Source organism: Amphiprion ocellaris, chromosome 5, assembly GCF_022539595.1.
Source record: "Amphiprion ocellaris isolate individual 3 ecotype Okinawa chromosome 5, ASM2253959v1, whole genome shotgun sequence".
Taxonomy (NCBI): domain Eukaryota; kingdom Metazoa; phylum Chordata; class Actinopteri; family Pomacentridae; genus Amphiprion; species Amphiprion ocellaris.
The window spans coordinates 19,979,981-19,996,647 of NC_072770.1; the positions used below are offsets into that span (position 1 = coordinate 19,979,981).

General features: G+C 38.7%; 1 protein-coding gene across 13 annotated transcripts in view; it reads right to left on the reverse strand.

Moving 5' to 3' along the window:
- The window catches only part of slc2a9l2 (solute carrier family 2 member 9, like 2), a 166,101-nt gene that overhangs the window by 91,038 nt on the left and 58,396 nt on the right, over positions 1–16,667 (reverse strand). For all 13 annotated transcript variants that reach the window (XR_008601684.1, XR_008601685.1, XR_008601683.1 and 10 more), the window contains 4 exons: positions 15,534–15,721; positions 12,808–12,918; positions 3,932–4,033; positions 3,561–3,636 (listed from right to left, as the gene is read on the reverse strand). Coding sequence is in view for 10 of the 13 variants with exons in the window: in XM_055010570.1 (XP_054866545.1) it covers positions 3,561–3,636; positions 3,932–4,033; positions 12,808–12,918; positions 15,534–15,721 (477 nt within the window). In the remaining 3 variants the exon portion in view is untranslated. The remainder of the gene's footprint in view (positions 1–3,560; positions 3,637–3,931; positions 4,034–12,807; positions 12,919–15,533; positions 15,722–16,667) is intronic.

The window sequence follows — 16,667 nt, forward strand, 5'->3', positions numbered from 1 at the left end:
TTCAGTATGGGTTTGGTCACTGGTTTCTATGGTGACAGTTTCAGGAGCCTATTCAGTGATTCCCAGATACAGCCTCCAGCAATGAAAGGATCCAATTAACCTTGACTAGATATATCTGCGTTGAGGGTGCACCTCACCAGCTCTGGTGTTTGGCACAAGAATGGATTTGCTTCAACAGACAGCAGCTCCACCTGTCAATCATCTGACTCAAATCAAATGAAAATCTGTCTACCTGCGAAAGTGTTTGCTAAACATCACCCAGAGTTCCAGCAGCTGCTTGTGCCAATTATAAAGTTGTAAAATATGTGGTGCATGTTAAAAACTTCACATATCATAACCTGTTCTACCAAGTGAGAAAAAAGATGTGTGAAAAATGTATTTAATGTTACTTTGGTTTCAGTTGAGGCACACATTTCTATGGTTGAAAGCACACCTCTGCTTTCTGTGACTTCTATATGTACAGTTGAACTTAAAGGGGTATTCAACCTGGAATCTGTATGAGAGAATTAAACAGTAAGCTGCTGTATAGGTCCTGAATGTCTCAAACCTGTCCTGCAGTTTGATCTATTTCTCTGTTGTCCTTCTGTGAGTTCCAGTTAGGTTCGTTAAGCTTTATGCACACTTCGGGAAAAACCTATTTCAAATCAACAAAAAATATGTTTTTTTTTTCTGAAATAAAAGTATTGTTGTATAGTCAAAGCCTAATAAAAACCCAAAGAAGTAAACACAAAGCCATCTAAAAACCCTTAAAATCACATTAAAGAGCTATATGCTTGCATTTTGGCACCGTATTCATTCAACACAATGAGAGTAGGAGGTGTAATTTATTCTGAATCAACACTGCAACTCCCTTATAATGAGGGAAAATGTTACCCGGGACAGTGGTACTAGTATGAAGAGTTTTACATCATTTTTGGAAAACCATGGACTCCTTTTTAAATTGCTGCTCTCGTTACATGGATTTTATTGGAAACCAGTCATTTTCTGCAGTGGTGTCATGTAGATGCATGCTGCGATGGATTTAATAGAATTTAATGCCACTACAATTTCCTTTAAACTGCATCTAAACAGCTTTACAAGAAACTGACGCCTGTGATTCAAAAGATCTGTTGCTGCTGGAAAATCAATTTTTATGGCTCATGGATTTCATTAAAAATTTCACTGTACTGTAGTTTTATGGTGTGTTTTCTTTTATGTTTCCTTCCATCTTGCTTGATTTGCCATCGCTATTATAAATTTTAATCAATTCAGGGACTGAACACTGTGTAAATGCTTTGATCGTAAGCAACCACAACACATGCACATTTTAACTTTGTCAATAATATCCTTTCCAAACCCTGCTCCATTGTTTACTCTGACTGCCAAAAGCAATAAGACCAGTGCTAGAGACCTTTTTAGCTGCAGAGGTCAACAACTTACAGTAAACAGCACTTTTTAGGTTCAATATTTTGATCAAATTTCTTTCAATGCAACCTAAATTAACCTCAAGTTCAAAGGCCTCACGTATACATGCCAAACTGTAAACGTGAAACACGGCCAAATTAAAACTGATGTCAAATTGGCTGTTAGTCCCTCAGAATATGTAACATTGTTGTCAGGAAAAGCAATAAAAACCCACTACACTGATTTGTTTCTGAACTTCAAACAGATTCTCTTGAATTATTCCATCACACCTCAGTATTATAACCACCAGTGTGCAATCCCTGATGTGCTTTTGAATATTGTGCTGACACTGTGCAAGTTAGACGACTGCATTACTGCCTGTGACAATCATATCCAACAAGCCAACAAATACTGAACAACCCTGCTAAGAAAAAGTAAAGATTCATCTATTCAAAGAATGACTTCATGAAAATATTGTTTAAAAAACACACACACGAACAGAATGGCAAAAACAGGAAGATTCAATGAAAAATTCCAAGGAAAAGATTCCTATAAAGATTCAGGAATACCAGAGAGAAAGAAATCTCCAAAGAATTCATGAATAATTCAGTGATAAACAGAAACAAAGACACAAAGAATGGTTCAGGAATAAAAAGAAGATGCAAAGAAAGATTTAATGTAAAAAGAAAGACTAGAAGAAAAAATCAGAGAGAGAGAGAGAGCAAAAGACAGACATGCTGTATGGTTATGTGCCTTTTGTCATGTCAAAAGCAAAATACACCTTTGTTGTTTTTAAAGAGAAACACAATCTTTTTGTTTCTGCCAAACTGAAATATCTGGGCCACGGTGTCCACGGTGAAGTGACTTGAGATGAATCGTGGTGGCTCATTTATCCACTCAAAGACTGAAAATGCTACCGGGATCATCCCTCTTGCGAATTTTCTTCTCTTTCTCTCCCAGTCATTCACTATTTCCAAGCACTGAGGGACTTCATTTGTCTCAGCAGGCCATAAATCATCCCTGTGCAGTGAAACAACCTCTCCTCCCTCAATGATAACTGTAGAAACGCAGCTGAGCAAGACGCTGACTGACTGAAACTGAGGTGTTACAACAGAAGATAGTAGCAGCAGTATGTTCCCTGCAGTTGTGTGTGTGGATGTTTCACCTTTTTGTCCCTGTACATCCGTTCTGTATAGAATAACTGTGAAGAGTTTCCACTTTTCCATACTTTCTCCTACTCCACTGACCTCATTTCATCCTAATGGCACTGAGGCACTTTGCTGACTGAACGCTCCCCGGAGACATTATTATTCTAAAAGGATGCGAATGTGGGATGACAGCGACAGTCTCACCTTGAAACACAAAGTCAACCTCCCTCCAACACCCACTGTCCACTGAGCATTTATATCCACACCTTATGCAATACATACGCTACAGCACCTATTTAGTATGCTAATATATGGCAGCACCTTCTGCTGTGATGATCACTGGCACACTAGTCGACTGATTATTCTAGAGCAGAATTTGGAAAGTCGCACTGATCATTCAGCAGTTACTTGGCTGATTTATAGACACAAATAAAGTGATTAATTTGCAAAAATCTTCCCCCCTTCCTCCTCTTAGAAGATGTCTGGACATCCAGACAGCAGCAGTGCAGGCAGGACCAGAGCATCTACTAGAAGTGATTTGGTGCCTCAGTGTAGAAAGACAGTTTTTGGTCAATCTGCTTTATCAATTAAAGCAGCAAAAAAAAAAAAAAAAAAAAAAAAAAGTGGTTCCATCCGAACAAAAATTAAACATTCAGGAAGCTTGTTTATAACCAGCCTCAAGGTTTGGCTGAAGTCAGTACAAAAATGTCACCATCAATGATTACCGTTCATTGTTTTTACTCATTTTATTTATTACCGCACACTTATGAACTTTCAAGTTTTGTATTTTTTTTTTATGAAATATATTTAATGCTCTCTTTTTTTGTACCTTTCTGTGCCCCTAAACAACAGATGCAAATTAACTGCTAGCTAACTCTGGTGCAATCACTTTTAATTGTGCGCTGTACCTGCAGAAATACGCAAACACTCAACTAAGTAAAGTGAAGCACCAGGGAAGAAAGGGGAAAAATAAAAAAAGACAAAGATTCCATGAGACAATTCTAGCCTGTAATATGTCAGCAGTTTTACCTGGTCCAGAGCAAAAGGATGCAATCACAGCCAGGATACAGATGTAACTGAGGTAGGGCATCCATGACACGCTATCCTGGGAAGGCACAGGAAGAGAGATCATATTACACTCCTTCTCAGTTACAGCTATTATGAGATTTTTTTTTTTTGTTTGTTTTTTGCATTGTGGAAGTTCGGCTGGTGCTCCCAGTGCTCCACTCTCTGAGGAAAGTTGTATTAATGTTGAATTAAGCTCCAGCGGAGATAAAAGCTGCGTTTCCTGTAAACAGAAATCCTGATGGAGATTTGTTCGCTGTATAATCTAACCACAGCAGACAGCATCTATGTGGCACCTCTTCACATGCAGCATGAAGGAGAGGAAAAACGCTTACCTGGAAATTAAGGAAAACTGTGAGGAGGCTGAAGAACACGGCCATGGAAGAAAAACCAAATATGAGGAGGGGTTTCCTTCCAATTCGTTCAATCACCAAACCCTGGAAGCAAAACAAAAAAAGGATAAGATTCAAGGGGTTTTCTGTGCTTTTGCATTATGATCATTTGTTTATACACACTAGAATCGCAGCTCAGGGATGATGAAGTCAAGTAGTCGGCTTTTAGAACCTGCTGCTTTGATCCAGACTGAAATCTATCAACAGCTACCAAATGGGTTGTGATTGACTGTGATCCCTAGAGGGTGAAGTCTACTGACTGACTGGTGATATGCGGACTGCTTTTTGTCCTACTGTGAGTTTTTTTAATAAAATATCTTTGCAATTTTAAATATATTTACATTATTTGGTACAGAGATTCAAGAGATTGTCTCATAATGATCAGTTCCTAGCTTCAAAATTTGAATGCGGCAGTTTTTCTTACATACTTGTTTTAGCAATAAAAGCATACGTGCGATCAATAACATCAGTGATGACTCCACTGCATTAGGGTGAGCAAGTTACCCCATCCACAATCCATCATGTGTACATCCAAGTGACACACACAATAAGGTATACACTGCATGTGGCTCATCAATAATTCTGTGTCCATTTCTTGCTCTTCACCCGGGTGTCTTTCTGGATTATGGATGAAGCTCGAGGCATGAGATGGAGGTCAAAGCACAAGCCACAACCGCAGGCCTTCCTCCATCATGACCTCGGAGCATTAACGCATTCATGGCACTGCTCTCACCTCATCTAACCACTGGGATTTCCTGAGCGCGTGCAAAAAGGTCACCAGTATTTGCACAGTATGTATCCTTGCACTGAGGGGCTTCTGAAAAGAGATGGAGTGGAGGAGATAATATATGTGCCTGTGTGTGGTGTGGGGGAGGTGCTGAGCTGCCTCAACACAAAACCCTGTCACTTAAGAGCTTCCCACTGCTCCAAAGTCTGTATCAGTGCTGTTTTGGACTTTATTTTTTTCCTTTTGAGCAGCTTCCCGTCAGCATGCCCCAGAATGCATCAGCTATAGGTTTGCATTGTGTCCAAAAGCTCTGGATTTCACTCAGTATATGCATCTGTGTAAATCACTCACGGGTCTCAGTATTGACAAGACACTTCTCTACTAGAAACTACTCACACTGCAGCCACACACAGTCCCACACCCGTCACCAGCAAACCCGCAGCTCATTAGGGTCTCTGAAGGTGAAAGAGGCTGAATATTTATGAGCCTGCATATGTGACAGAGTGGCAACAGAAGTTTAACTGTAGAATTGTGTAATGTTTTACCAGCTGTAGACAAAGCCCAGGGCATGAGAAGAGAGTTACTGTGTGAAGCTCTGATTATTTCAATCAGGCATTCATGCACATTAAACCATTTGAAGATGTGTTTTCTGCATTTATGTGCATCAATTAACCACTGGTACACCGGCTACACTGTTTTTTCACATGTGCAGGCCAAAAAATCTCCAATTACAGAAGAGAAATCTTCAGCGAATGATTATGTAGCAATAACACTCCTGGTGAATAAGTCATACCACCTTGTGATAAAAAAATAAAATAAAAAATCACTGATCGCAAACTACAATATATGACAAAGTGTTTGTAGGTCAGCTCTATTTTGTGCACATAACTAACACCATGAACTACTCATTAAACTGGATTAGAGAACACCACCAACCCAATAACACACACAAACCTAAAATCCTACTTCCTGGCAGACTTGACAGAGGTCAGACTTGTAACTTCAGCCGTCACGGTTGGCAGGATTAAAATGTCTGGTCACTATTCATCACATCAAGAAGCAGATGAGCCATTAAAGACGACTGGCCACAGCCAGAGGCGCCACTGGCCCTCCAGATGCACTGCAATCTCCACAGCATCAGGATGTGAATGACAAAATCTGTCGCATAAAGACAAAATGATGCTGCGACTGTGTTCAGACACATCGACAATCAACACCCAGACTCGCTTGGAGGACAAAGATATTAAAGGTACTGATATGTTTCTTAGTTTATGCTGAGTTTCTATATAAGCTGCTGCTCTGTTTCCTTTGCTCCTACTTGCGTCTGCAGTCAGAAAGAATATTGAAGATATCTGATCCTGTTTTCCTGCTTTCAGAGGAAGCCATTTGCAGATAATCATATCTGTGTAGCATTGAAATACTCTAGAACAAAATCCATCACAATAAATGTGAAGTATTCATGCAGGATGAAGTCATACCTGCCATAACACATTACTATCTACCTGCCTATCAACCCATCAATCTGTCTGTCAGTGTCTGACACACCGAAAAAGACCATGAAAAATGTTTTTCTTCAGCAAATGCATATCTGCTCTAAATGGATTTTTGCAGACTACGATAATTTAAAGTGTTTCCTCACCACCAGAGGGTCAGTTTTAGTATTTTGTAATAATTTGTTTGTGTTTAGACATTAATTCGCCAAAGGGCTCCCGAGTGTGACGACACGTCCGGATGTGTGTGACTTAATGTGGGGTGGCACACAAACCTCGGTTCTTACTTGTTAGCCAGCAGTATAGTGACAAGCCTGCTGCAGTGAAAGGGCGATTGCCCAGTAGGGCACTAGAAAAGGGATCAGCAGGCCAGACAACAGCATTTTGTATTTAGTAATCACACATTGTTCCTGATTTTTATCTTCTTCTTTATATCTTTCACAGAAGAGATATAATAGCTGTGTAGGGATCAGAATGTTAGGTTGAATAAGCTTAATATGTTCCATAATACTTTTGCTGAAGCTCAGTGAACCATTTAGGTTTAATGAGATGCAAAATTAAGAGGCATCATGAATGCATATATGGCAAATGGAATGAACAGATGTGAGCTGACATGAACAAATTAAAGTTTGCTCCAAGTGGTGTGAATTCTACTAAGGATGGTGAACTTGTAAACACATGAAGTCCAAGACATAATTTATGGATGACATAAGTTGTACACAATCACTTGATTAATGTGCAGAGATGGGAGCACAAATGATTAACAACTGGAGCTGATTGTAATTTTAAAAAGTCTGTTAAACCCGTAAATACATAAATTGTGCTACAGATCTAACCAATACAGCTGCACTTTAATGAGGATATTCAGCCATCAAACTACTTATCAGTGTTGCAGAGCATAGTGTTAGCAACAAGAAACGCATAAAATTTTTGCTATTCATGAATTTTTTACACTCATTTATAGACATTGGAAAAATGTGAAATTCATTCATAGTTCTCAGTATAGCCTGTTCTATTTCATGTTTACAAGTTTGAGGCAGTCTTACGTGTCCCCTAGACTGCGATTAAATTTTTATAATAAAACGCATTTTGACCACCGTGCCATTCAGAGTGCAGGTTGTTGGTTCTGCTTTTAAGTGGCCTGTTCCATTACAGGCACACGACCTAAGTGGTTAAAATAATCAGTCTCAGATTCATCTTCATTTGCTGAGCTATGGTCATCCAAATCCTCAAATATCAAAGTAAATGCTAGTCTGGACATATCCTGTGACAAGAACCAAACAGACAAATTCTGTATCATTGTGTCTGACTTTAGGCATTGAAACGGTAAAACAACACTGCCACCATGAGGTCAAACTGGGAGTTACACCATTGCTCAGTCGTTTTTGTCCAGTATGTTATTAAAATAATTTTGAATAAGAAATTGTGTAACATAATACATTTACACCAAAGAATTGACAGTAGAAACTGTTTTTGAAGGCAGTTTCCACAGTCAGAGCAGCATTCTCTTTATAAATACATCTTTATCAATGACTCCTCTATGGACTGTTTATAAGACATTCTGAAAAATACAGTAATTCAATAAAAAGGCTCGAATGACTTATCCATCCTTTTTATCACAGTTCTAAGATACATACTGCAGTCGCACATATTTTCCAAATTCCAGTTTACCTAATGTTCATATTTTTGTGTCTTCTGGAGGGAACTCATATGAATACCAGCACAGTTTCACTCAGGTGGCAGGTGGGAGAAAATTACAATTTTTGACTCGCTTTACTTTTTTTTTTTTTTTTTTACACAATTAAATGCAGACAGAAAGCACATATAGAGCACTTGCACCCTCTCACCGTTCTCTCTTCACCACTACATGTACAGACCTGAGTGGGAAGCTAATTTCATTGGGCACACAGCTGACTGACAGTTCAAGATGAAAGAAGTCACTTCTTTTTTCTTTCTTTTTGCAAATGGTAACTGGATCTAATGTCAGTCATTTTCCCACACACAATTACCTGTAGGTAGAATACCATCTGCTTCTTACGCACATGCTGTTTTTTCAGCAAGAGCCTATATGGACTGTCAGTGAAAACACGAAATTTAAAACTTCCCCATAACTTCATCTGCATGATTGAAGCAGAAAAATATTCATTCATGAGCCATGCAGGTCCTCAACAACAAACTGATGTCCTTATCTGACGCGCAGAACTGCCACAAGCAACTTTTCGTTTCCATTAATAAGTTGAAGACAGAAGGTGTTAAATTAGCTTGGGAGGAGATGACACATTTGGTTGTCCTGGTCAAAGGACAACCATGGCCTGTTTTTAAAGTTCAGTAATGCAGCTTAATATTGAATAAAAGCATAATAGGCTTTGCCAGTTATCATATGAAGTAATTCTTATTGAGGATACTTTGGGCTCCTGTTAATTGTTCTCTTTGTTACTGGTTTCTGTGATTGTTGTTTAGATGTTAAATTTGTCATGCAAGTACGTGCAAAAGCATCTATGACAAATAATGTAGCATTTTAAACCTGTCTCTTCCTGTGTTTGGTGTGAAATGTGTTGTATAGTATAGGCGCAACGGATTCTCTACGTTGAAATACAGCATTGTGATGCAACATATCATTCACATAGCAACAGTCCATAAGCAACAACCTTCTTGCTTATATTAAAACCATAAAGACTTAATTTCCCTTTAGAGCAGTACCAGGAAAGACCAGGTCTAGTAGGTCCAACTGATGCCTGGGAAACTCCCAAAACTCATTATGACCAAACTGTAGAAAGCAAAAAGACATCTAATCTTTCCTCACAGGTTTTCAGTGTTCACAGGCAAAGGGTAGATTTTATAGGTGACCTACACTGCCTACACTGACATAGTTATTTAAGGTACTTCTCCCCATTCTTGATGTGGAATGTGTAAGTTATTTGAATCATTTGCCAGTGATGACTGTGTGTTGGCAGCTGTGTACACTGTAAAGGCTGATAAAAGAAAGTTGGAGCTGCAGCCAAATGCACCCTGTGGTGGATTCATTTGTCATATTAAAAAGCACATACCGCAGGATTCGGGGATTAAATACCACCTTTGAAATGCTTGCCACCTACATGAAAGCGCAGATATTTTGAAGTCATGCGCCAACTTTGATTTGAATATCATAAATATGTGAGGCTCCTGAAACCACAAATCAAATTAATCTGCCTCACTGAGTGTCAACACGTCCCAGTTTGTGATCATGACACTCATACAAATGTCCAGTGCCAATGAAATATTAACACAGCTACGTAAAAGTCTTGAGTTTGCTCTGTTAAATATTTTGCTTTTTCACAGAGAAAATAATATCTTTTATCTGCTTGCATTTGCCTGACTTTGGTTGAAATATTCACAAAGCAAAGCCTGTACAGTGTATGGTCACATTATCTTGTTAGTTGGATAAAAAGTGGAGTGTCAACAGGAACAAAAACAGGCAAAAATCAATCTGTCATATTATACTGAAAACTCACAAGTCATGGCAAGTTATTTATTATAAAAAATAACACAAGCTAATGGATATGCGAGCTTAATTTTGATCATTTGTGTCTACTTTGTGCATGCCAACAGAACCGCCAATGGCTCATTACTGTCAGCTACAGAAGAAGGGTGGTGTTCAGTAAAGGCAGTTGGGGGAGTTAGTAATGCTTCACTGGGAGATGCTGCAACAGGACAGCAGCGAAAACTGATGTCTGCAGAGTACATGCTGGTGCTTGAAGCCAGTCACCTGGCAGCTGAAGTCATTCAGTGGGGTCTCTGCTGCAGATCAAAGATCGTCTTTAATGAGCATCACAGTGTGCGAATCACAGAAAACAGATAGCGGCCCACACAGGGCATCGCCACACAAATCAGTGTGTTTCCCTCTATATTTTGTAAAGTCTGCTTGTTTGAAAAGACTTCATACTGACACATAGACATGTCATTCAAATGATTAACTACTGGCACTTGTGGCGACAATGTTTGCTTGAATCCATTCCTCTCTGTATTCTCACCGCATCTCCCATGAGGATGAGGCAAATTAGATCAATAACAAATTACAAGGAGGAGGCTCATGCTGGAGGAACTCTATATATATATATATATATATATATATATATATATATATATATATATATATATATATATATATATATATATATATATATATATATATATATATATATATATATATATAGAGTTCCTCCAGCATGAGCCTCCTCCTTGTTGGATTTGCCCAGAATATTTCCCTTAGGAGGCGCCTGGGATGCTCAGCTGGCTTCTTCTAATGTGAAGGAGAAACAGGTCTGGTCTGAGCTCCTAAAGTCAGACCACCTCCCCTTGTTCCCGAGTTCAAAGAGGCAATGAATAAAACTCATTTCAGCTGTCTATATCTGCAAGATCTTTTTACCTGCTAACCAGAGCTTGTGACCATAGGTGAGGATAGGAACACAGATTGAGGGCTTTGTAGGTGACGCAGCTTCTTCTTTACCACAAAAGATTAAAACAGTGTCCACACCACTCCTCCCTGAATTGCCAGCTTATCACAGTGAAGGGCTTTCTGTGTCCCAATAATCCTGGTAGCTATGTGGTCAGGAGCATAATTTCCTGGTATGGTTTCTCATGGCATACTGGTCCCAAATGAGGGGCCAGACAAAGAGTGATTTATGATGGACCAATGAGAAGCGAACCTTGAAGGAGATGGACACTCTTCTTGGAAAAGGGAAATCGGGGCCCCTTTCCTGGAGTCAGATCTGGGAGGAGTGTCTTTAAGAGTGTTTTGGTTTTCAAACCCAGAAATGCACTGCTTTGCTGTTGAAGCAGGTAGTGATTTTCCACAAAAAAGTTACAATGAACTCTACACATGACCCACAGCACCAATTACAAACATGTTAAATCAGACAAATTGATTTAACCAATTCCATGAAAGGAGATTGCAACTGAACCCTAAAACTGCAGGCTAAATGAAGACTGTACTCAAGTTAAAGTGTGACTTGTCAGGAGAGCAATGTTCAGTGGCTCCTTGGTGGAATTTGCAAAAACATTTTTGGAGACAGAAATAAAATTCCTGCAGTTCATCAATCATCCTGCCTGTCAGTGTGTACTAACTGTGTGGGTGGATAGTATAAGCTTGCACAGTTGTACCATTTTCACTGTAATCTGGATCAATAGCATGCAGCCATCAGGTCAATATTCCTATAGCCACAGTTAAAGAGGCTTTAAAGTGAATCCAGAAAACCATCGACTCCTCCTCCTAGAAAGAACTGGCCACAAAACTACAATTAATGAGAGCTTCGCATTTCTCTGCCTCCTGGGAATACAAGTCATTCTCTGTAATTCATTTCTTGGGCATGTAAGATAAAATAAAAACACCTCAACTTCGCTACACCTCATGCATCATCACTGATTTGTACAGGGAGCCTAAGTGTAATCTTAGATGTTCTGATATACAGTAAATTCAATAGAAAAAAACTGCAAGGTGCAACACAATTTCTGTGCTGGCTACATAATGCCGCATTATGTCAGGATGTACTGGTACCAGAAACTTGACTTTAATGGTCTTGTAGAGCATTTTGTTTAATGTATTTCATGACATTTTTTAAAATCACTTATTGCATTGTTTATTCATGCTCTGTGCTGCGTACAGTTATTACTGCATGTAAATAATAATTTAATGACAAGCGCTGCAGTATCTCCCCAACAAGCCGCCCACAGAGACCCTCCAACCAACAAATGACTTCATTAAGCTGTGCTGGAACAAAGTGCTTTCTGCGCCACTGTTTAGCGACAGATCTGCTGCCAGTGCAGCTACGGACTGTTGGACTGTTGACAGTCCTGCTTTTTCACATCAATAGACCTGACAGGCAATTTTGGTCAAGAGCATTAGAATTGCATCTATGCAGCAAACATGCTAAAATTAACAAAAAAAATAAAAAGTTTATTAGAGGATAATTTTGGTCACAGATGAGCAAAATCTCTCTAAAGCAAAGACCACAAAACTACATCTACATCTTTATGAGTGCATTTTTTACCAGAGGAGACATGTACTTGTACATACGACTTTCTATAGATATGCTTTTCACACTGGTATTCTAATGCCAGTTACTGTGTGTTTAGAATACTATATTCCCTCTGCATGATCATTTTATGGATGGAGAAGCATGAAATGCAGGAACAAATCTTTAACTATTCCACTGGCCCATTTGTAAAACTTTTATAAGAGCTATAAAAATGATTGTTTCGACAAGAAGCTATACATATGGCAGACAGATTTACATTCCCCTGGAAAGCTGTTTATTTCGATATATGTCAACAAATTTCTTTCTGAGCAATATAAATGTGATCTTATGAAAATAGGCTGGACACATATCAACACACATGTGCATTTACATATGTCTGACCTAAAGATCTTTGTCCATTACAATATAGACTTGATCCAACTTTTAAAAAGAGGATTTTAATGAGGCAAATAAACATCTTTCTCCCATGTAGCACCAATTAACTGTCAAAAGAACTAATGCAGGAAAACAAAACTACCATATTACCAGAGCAGAGTAATGGCCTGTGTTGTGTTGACTTAAAGCAACAAGTTAAATAATAATACTTACCGAGGTGATGGCAGCCAGAGTCTCTATAGCTCCTGTGCTCAATGTGATGTAGGGAAGTAAGTTATTGGCAAAACCTGCTTCCCGAAGGATCCCATTGGTGTAGTACCAGATCTACAAGAAGACACAATTTTACATTGCTAAATGCATTTAAATAGTTTCATGTATACTCAGATCAAATTTAAACCCATGTAAATTGAAGATTAAAGAAATGAAATGCTGCGGATGGGTGGTGTCAGAATCCAACTCAGCATTTTCTAATGGTGAAAGAGATTTCTCATTCATCCATATATCAGCAGTCTCATACCAGCATTAACCTAATTAAGAACATGAATAAGGACATAAAACACACGACTCAGAGGACTGAGAACAAACAGAAGTAAAGTTATAAAATACATTTAAAAAACCATGCTTGTAGCTCAGATGTAACGTGATTTTGTATTTGCATCATTTGTCTTTGTGTTCTCTCCTCAGGTGCTCAGAACTGTTCTTTCCAATGATCCTTTTCACAGAAAACATTGAGAATTCCAAAAATATGATTTTCATAAATTAGGTCTGACAAGATGAAACAATTATAGTGTTAAAATGGTTGCAGGCAAATTTCTCATTTGTCAGCGTGGTTTCAGCACTTAAGAGTTTCATAACAATAAGTTGATGAAAATTTAAAGTTTCCCTCAGACTGTCACATTTATTGGAATCATTGGAACGGTCTGATGGTGAGGGGGTTTTTAATGTGGTTTAACAATTAAAATACATGGATCTCCAGAGTCCTTATACACTTTGTCGTTCCTGTCTTCTTGGAATGAAAATGAGTGTAAATTAAGTCATTTTCATATGTATGATAATTCAGATGAGCTTTGTGATTTTTGGATTTACTGCACATTACTAAAAGTCCTTCAACCTATCAAGTATGAAGATTTAATCATGAGAAATAAGCTTCAAATATTGTTATTTATTTATTCCATTTTAGATTCCCTAACATTTTTGATTGCATCCATCTAGTTAGTTCAGCCTCAACAGACACACAGCAGTTTGTTGAAATTGCACCTTTCTGCTCAACTGAAATACAAATCAGTGTCTTTTAAAGGACACAAATAATTTTTGGGGGATTTTAAGTGTTTGCAAGCTGTTGAGGTTGCAATCCTTGGAATTTAAAAAATCATAAACACATTTTTCCCAAGTTCTTTGCTGTCATTCTTTGTATTTTAGGTGGTGGATTGCAGCAACAAGCAGCAGCCCTTGTCGCTGTGCAGAGCTATTCTTGGCATCTATGTGCTCAAGACAGAGAAGGTAGGACCTATAATTGGACAACAGTCATTTTCTCCCTGGTGCACTGCAACACAGCAGGTGGAGGACAGTTAAACATCTCACGCTGTCAACAAAGTGCAGAAGACACACTGACTCGCAGTGACTTCTCTACGCCCACGAGTTCTCATTCACAGTCGAGGTAAACACAAAGAGAGAGTGAGTCACTCAAACTGGAGCAAGAAGCTGATTGCACAAGAACTCTAGTTTTATTATTATTATCTGTACACTGTAACTTTTACTTTTAATCCTGTTTGACCAAACGGCTGAAGAAAACATACCTTTATGCAGACAGGGGTATAAAAACATAACCTTATTTCAGAGGAGATCACACATTTGGGGTCACACCTGTACAGACCCCGGGGAGGGTCTGTACAACCTCATCCACACCTGATCCACTGATGAACAGGCCTGAGAGAGTATTGCTCTGTTGTATCTTTTATTTATTGATATTTTGGTCATTTATATGACCTCGATGGGAAAGCACATGCAAATAGTTCCACTGAAAACCAAGAATTTTGCTATTTTTTTGGCAAAAGTCGGAGTTGTAACTGATTTTACTCATATTGGAATATCTAAAGATAATAATTAAATGTTTCTGCACTCACAACAGTTCCCACTACATCTGCATAAGGTAAGACCACGCAGGTTTTGTGTTTTTATCTTGGTTTGCTGCCCCCTAGTGGTCGGAAAAGTCTATTAAATGTTTTAGGTATATTGTACTTGCTAAAGTCAGAGATACTGGATGGATAACACACCACCTTACAATCTTTAATTGCAATAGCAATGCCTGTTATTTTCTATCCCTGTTCATCCTGTTCGTCCTGTCCAGTCTTTGTTTCCCCCACACATCACTGAGGTGTAGCACTGCCCTCCCTGGCTCATAATAGGGAATTCTAATAAAGAATATCTGCTTAGCTTTCAGGGAGGGCTGGTGATGGTCACACACATGCACTAAATATTAAAATATTTGGCTGCAAGACTAAAATATGCATCAATCTCATATAATGTTGACTCCCCTTTTGTGGAGTCAAACAATGAGAACAAATGCAGACAAAAAAAAAAAAAAAAAGAGATACTGGATGGAGCAGAACGGCAATTATAGTCTCTCTAAGTTTGAGTTTCTTGTGCAAAAGAAGAAGAATCTTTCACCTTCCTGCCTGGGCAAAGCTCAACCCCCAAAACTCATGTTGTGACAGAATACCTTTAAGACCCGTAAATCTGCAAATGGTGCTGAAAGACGGCATGCTTATAATGATTTTTAAACAAATCTTGCATTATTGATTCTTTTCATTTGATTCTCATTTTTAATTAACCTAAGCACTAAATCAATTCTTTTTCATCAGTGTGCGCTAACTACAGTACCATTGGCTGTATGATAGCCTAACAACTGGATTCCACTGAAAATCTGAGAAGCATCTTACAGCATTGAGGCCACAGAGCTGATAGCAGGCCATGGTGACGATGATAGTGATGAGCTGCCAGCGCACAGCTGGGTTCTTCAGCAGCTGCAGCACAGAGACGATGTGCAGATTGTCCTGAGCTCGAGCCTCCGCGTGGACCTCTTCCAGCTCCTGGGACACGTCTTTCTTCCCCAAAAACCTCTGGAAAGCTGACACAAAAACATCCACAGGAGCACAAAATTAATGTGTGAGAACCCTCAAAAACAATCATCATGCTGAGAACAAAGAAGCTGAGGATTTGTTTCACACCAAATTAGAACATATCCCCAGAAGTGAAGCAGTTTGTTCAAAACAGAACATCACTACATGAATACAAGTTCTCTAGAGCTTTTAAACTATGTCTTGCGCTTTTGCCTGTATTCAAATTTTAAATTATTCAAGTTCTTTTGCACTTTTTGCCTACATAAAGTGAGTCTAAGGTGTAACATTGTTTAACAAAGCAGCAGTAAAAGAGGCAACGACAACCACTGGTCAATACTTTTAAAGCTCTGCTTGTTCACAATAAAACTCCAGAGAGCACTGATAGTTACTGTCCTGGTAAAGCTAATGGATAAACAAATGAAGATTGATTGCATCTGACCCCCAAAATAACATATATAGATGTATGCACAAAATAGTATTTAGTGTTTGCAAATGATGTGTATAAAGAGCTGCAAAGTCTGCGTTCAGAGGAGATGGGTGTGGTGGAGGCAAGACTGAAACACTTTCACCCAAGAGAATGGGGTCAATATTGTACCTATCATTAATTTTTATTATTATTATTATTTTCATTATTATGTTTGGTCAAGTGTGGGCAAGTGAACCTTTGTCACAACAAAAACACTTGGCAAAAAAAAAGATCATGATTTGGGTACCATGTCAACCACATGGCAGAAGGATAGAAGGAAAACTATAACCTTCACCATTTTCTTGGTTAACAAGTTTCAGGATTCAGCCCCATCTAATAAATCCTTGGTTGTCTAAAAAGGAGACAGTGGGATGATGACACCACCGCCTTTCTGTAAAGTTCATGGACATACTCATTCCCGTGACTGCAAAGGGTCCCCTACGTAATCATCTATCACTTTGTGAAGTGGAATAAGCTTTTTCAGGTGT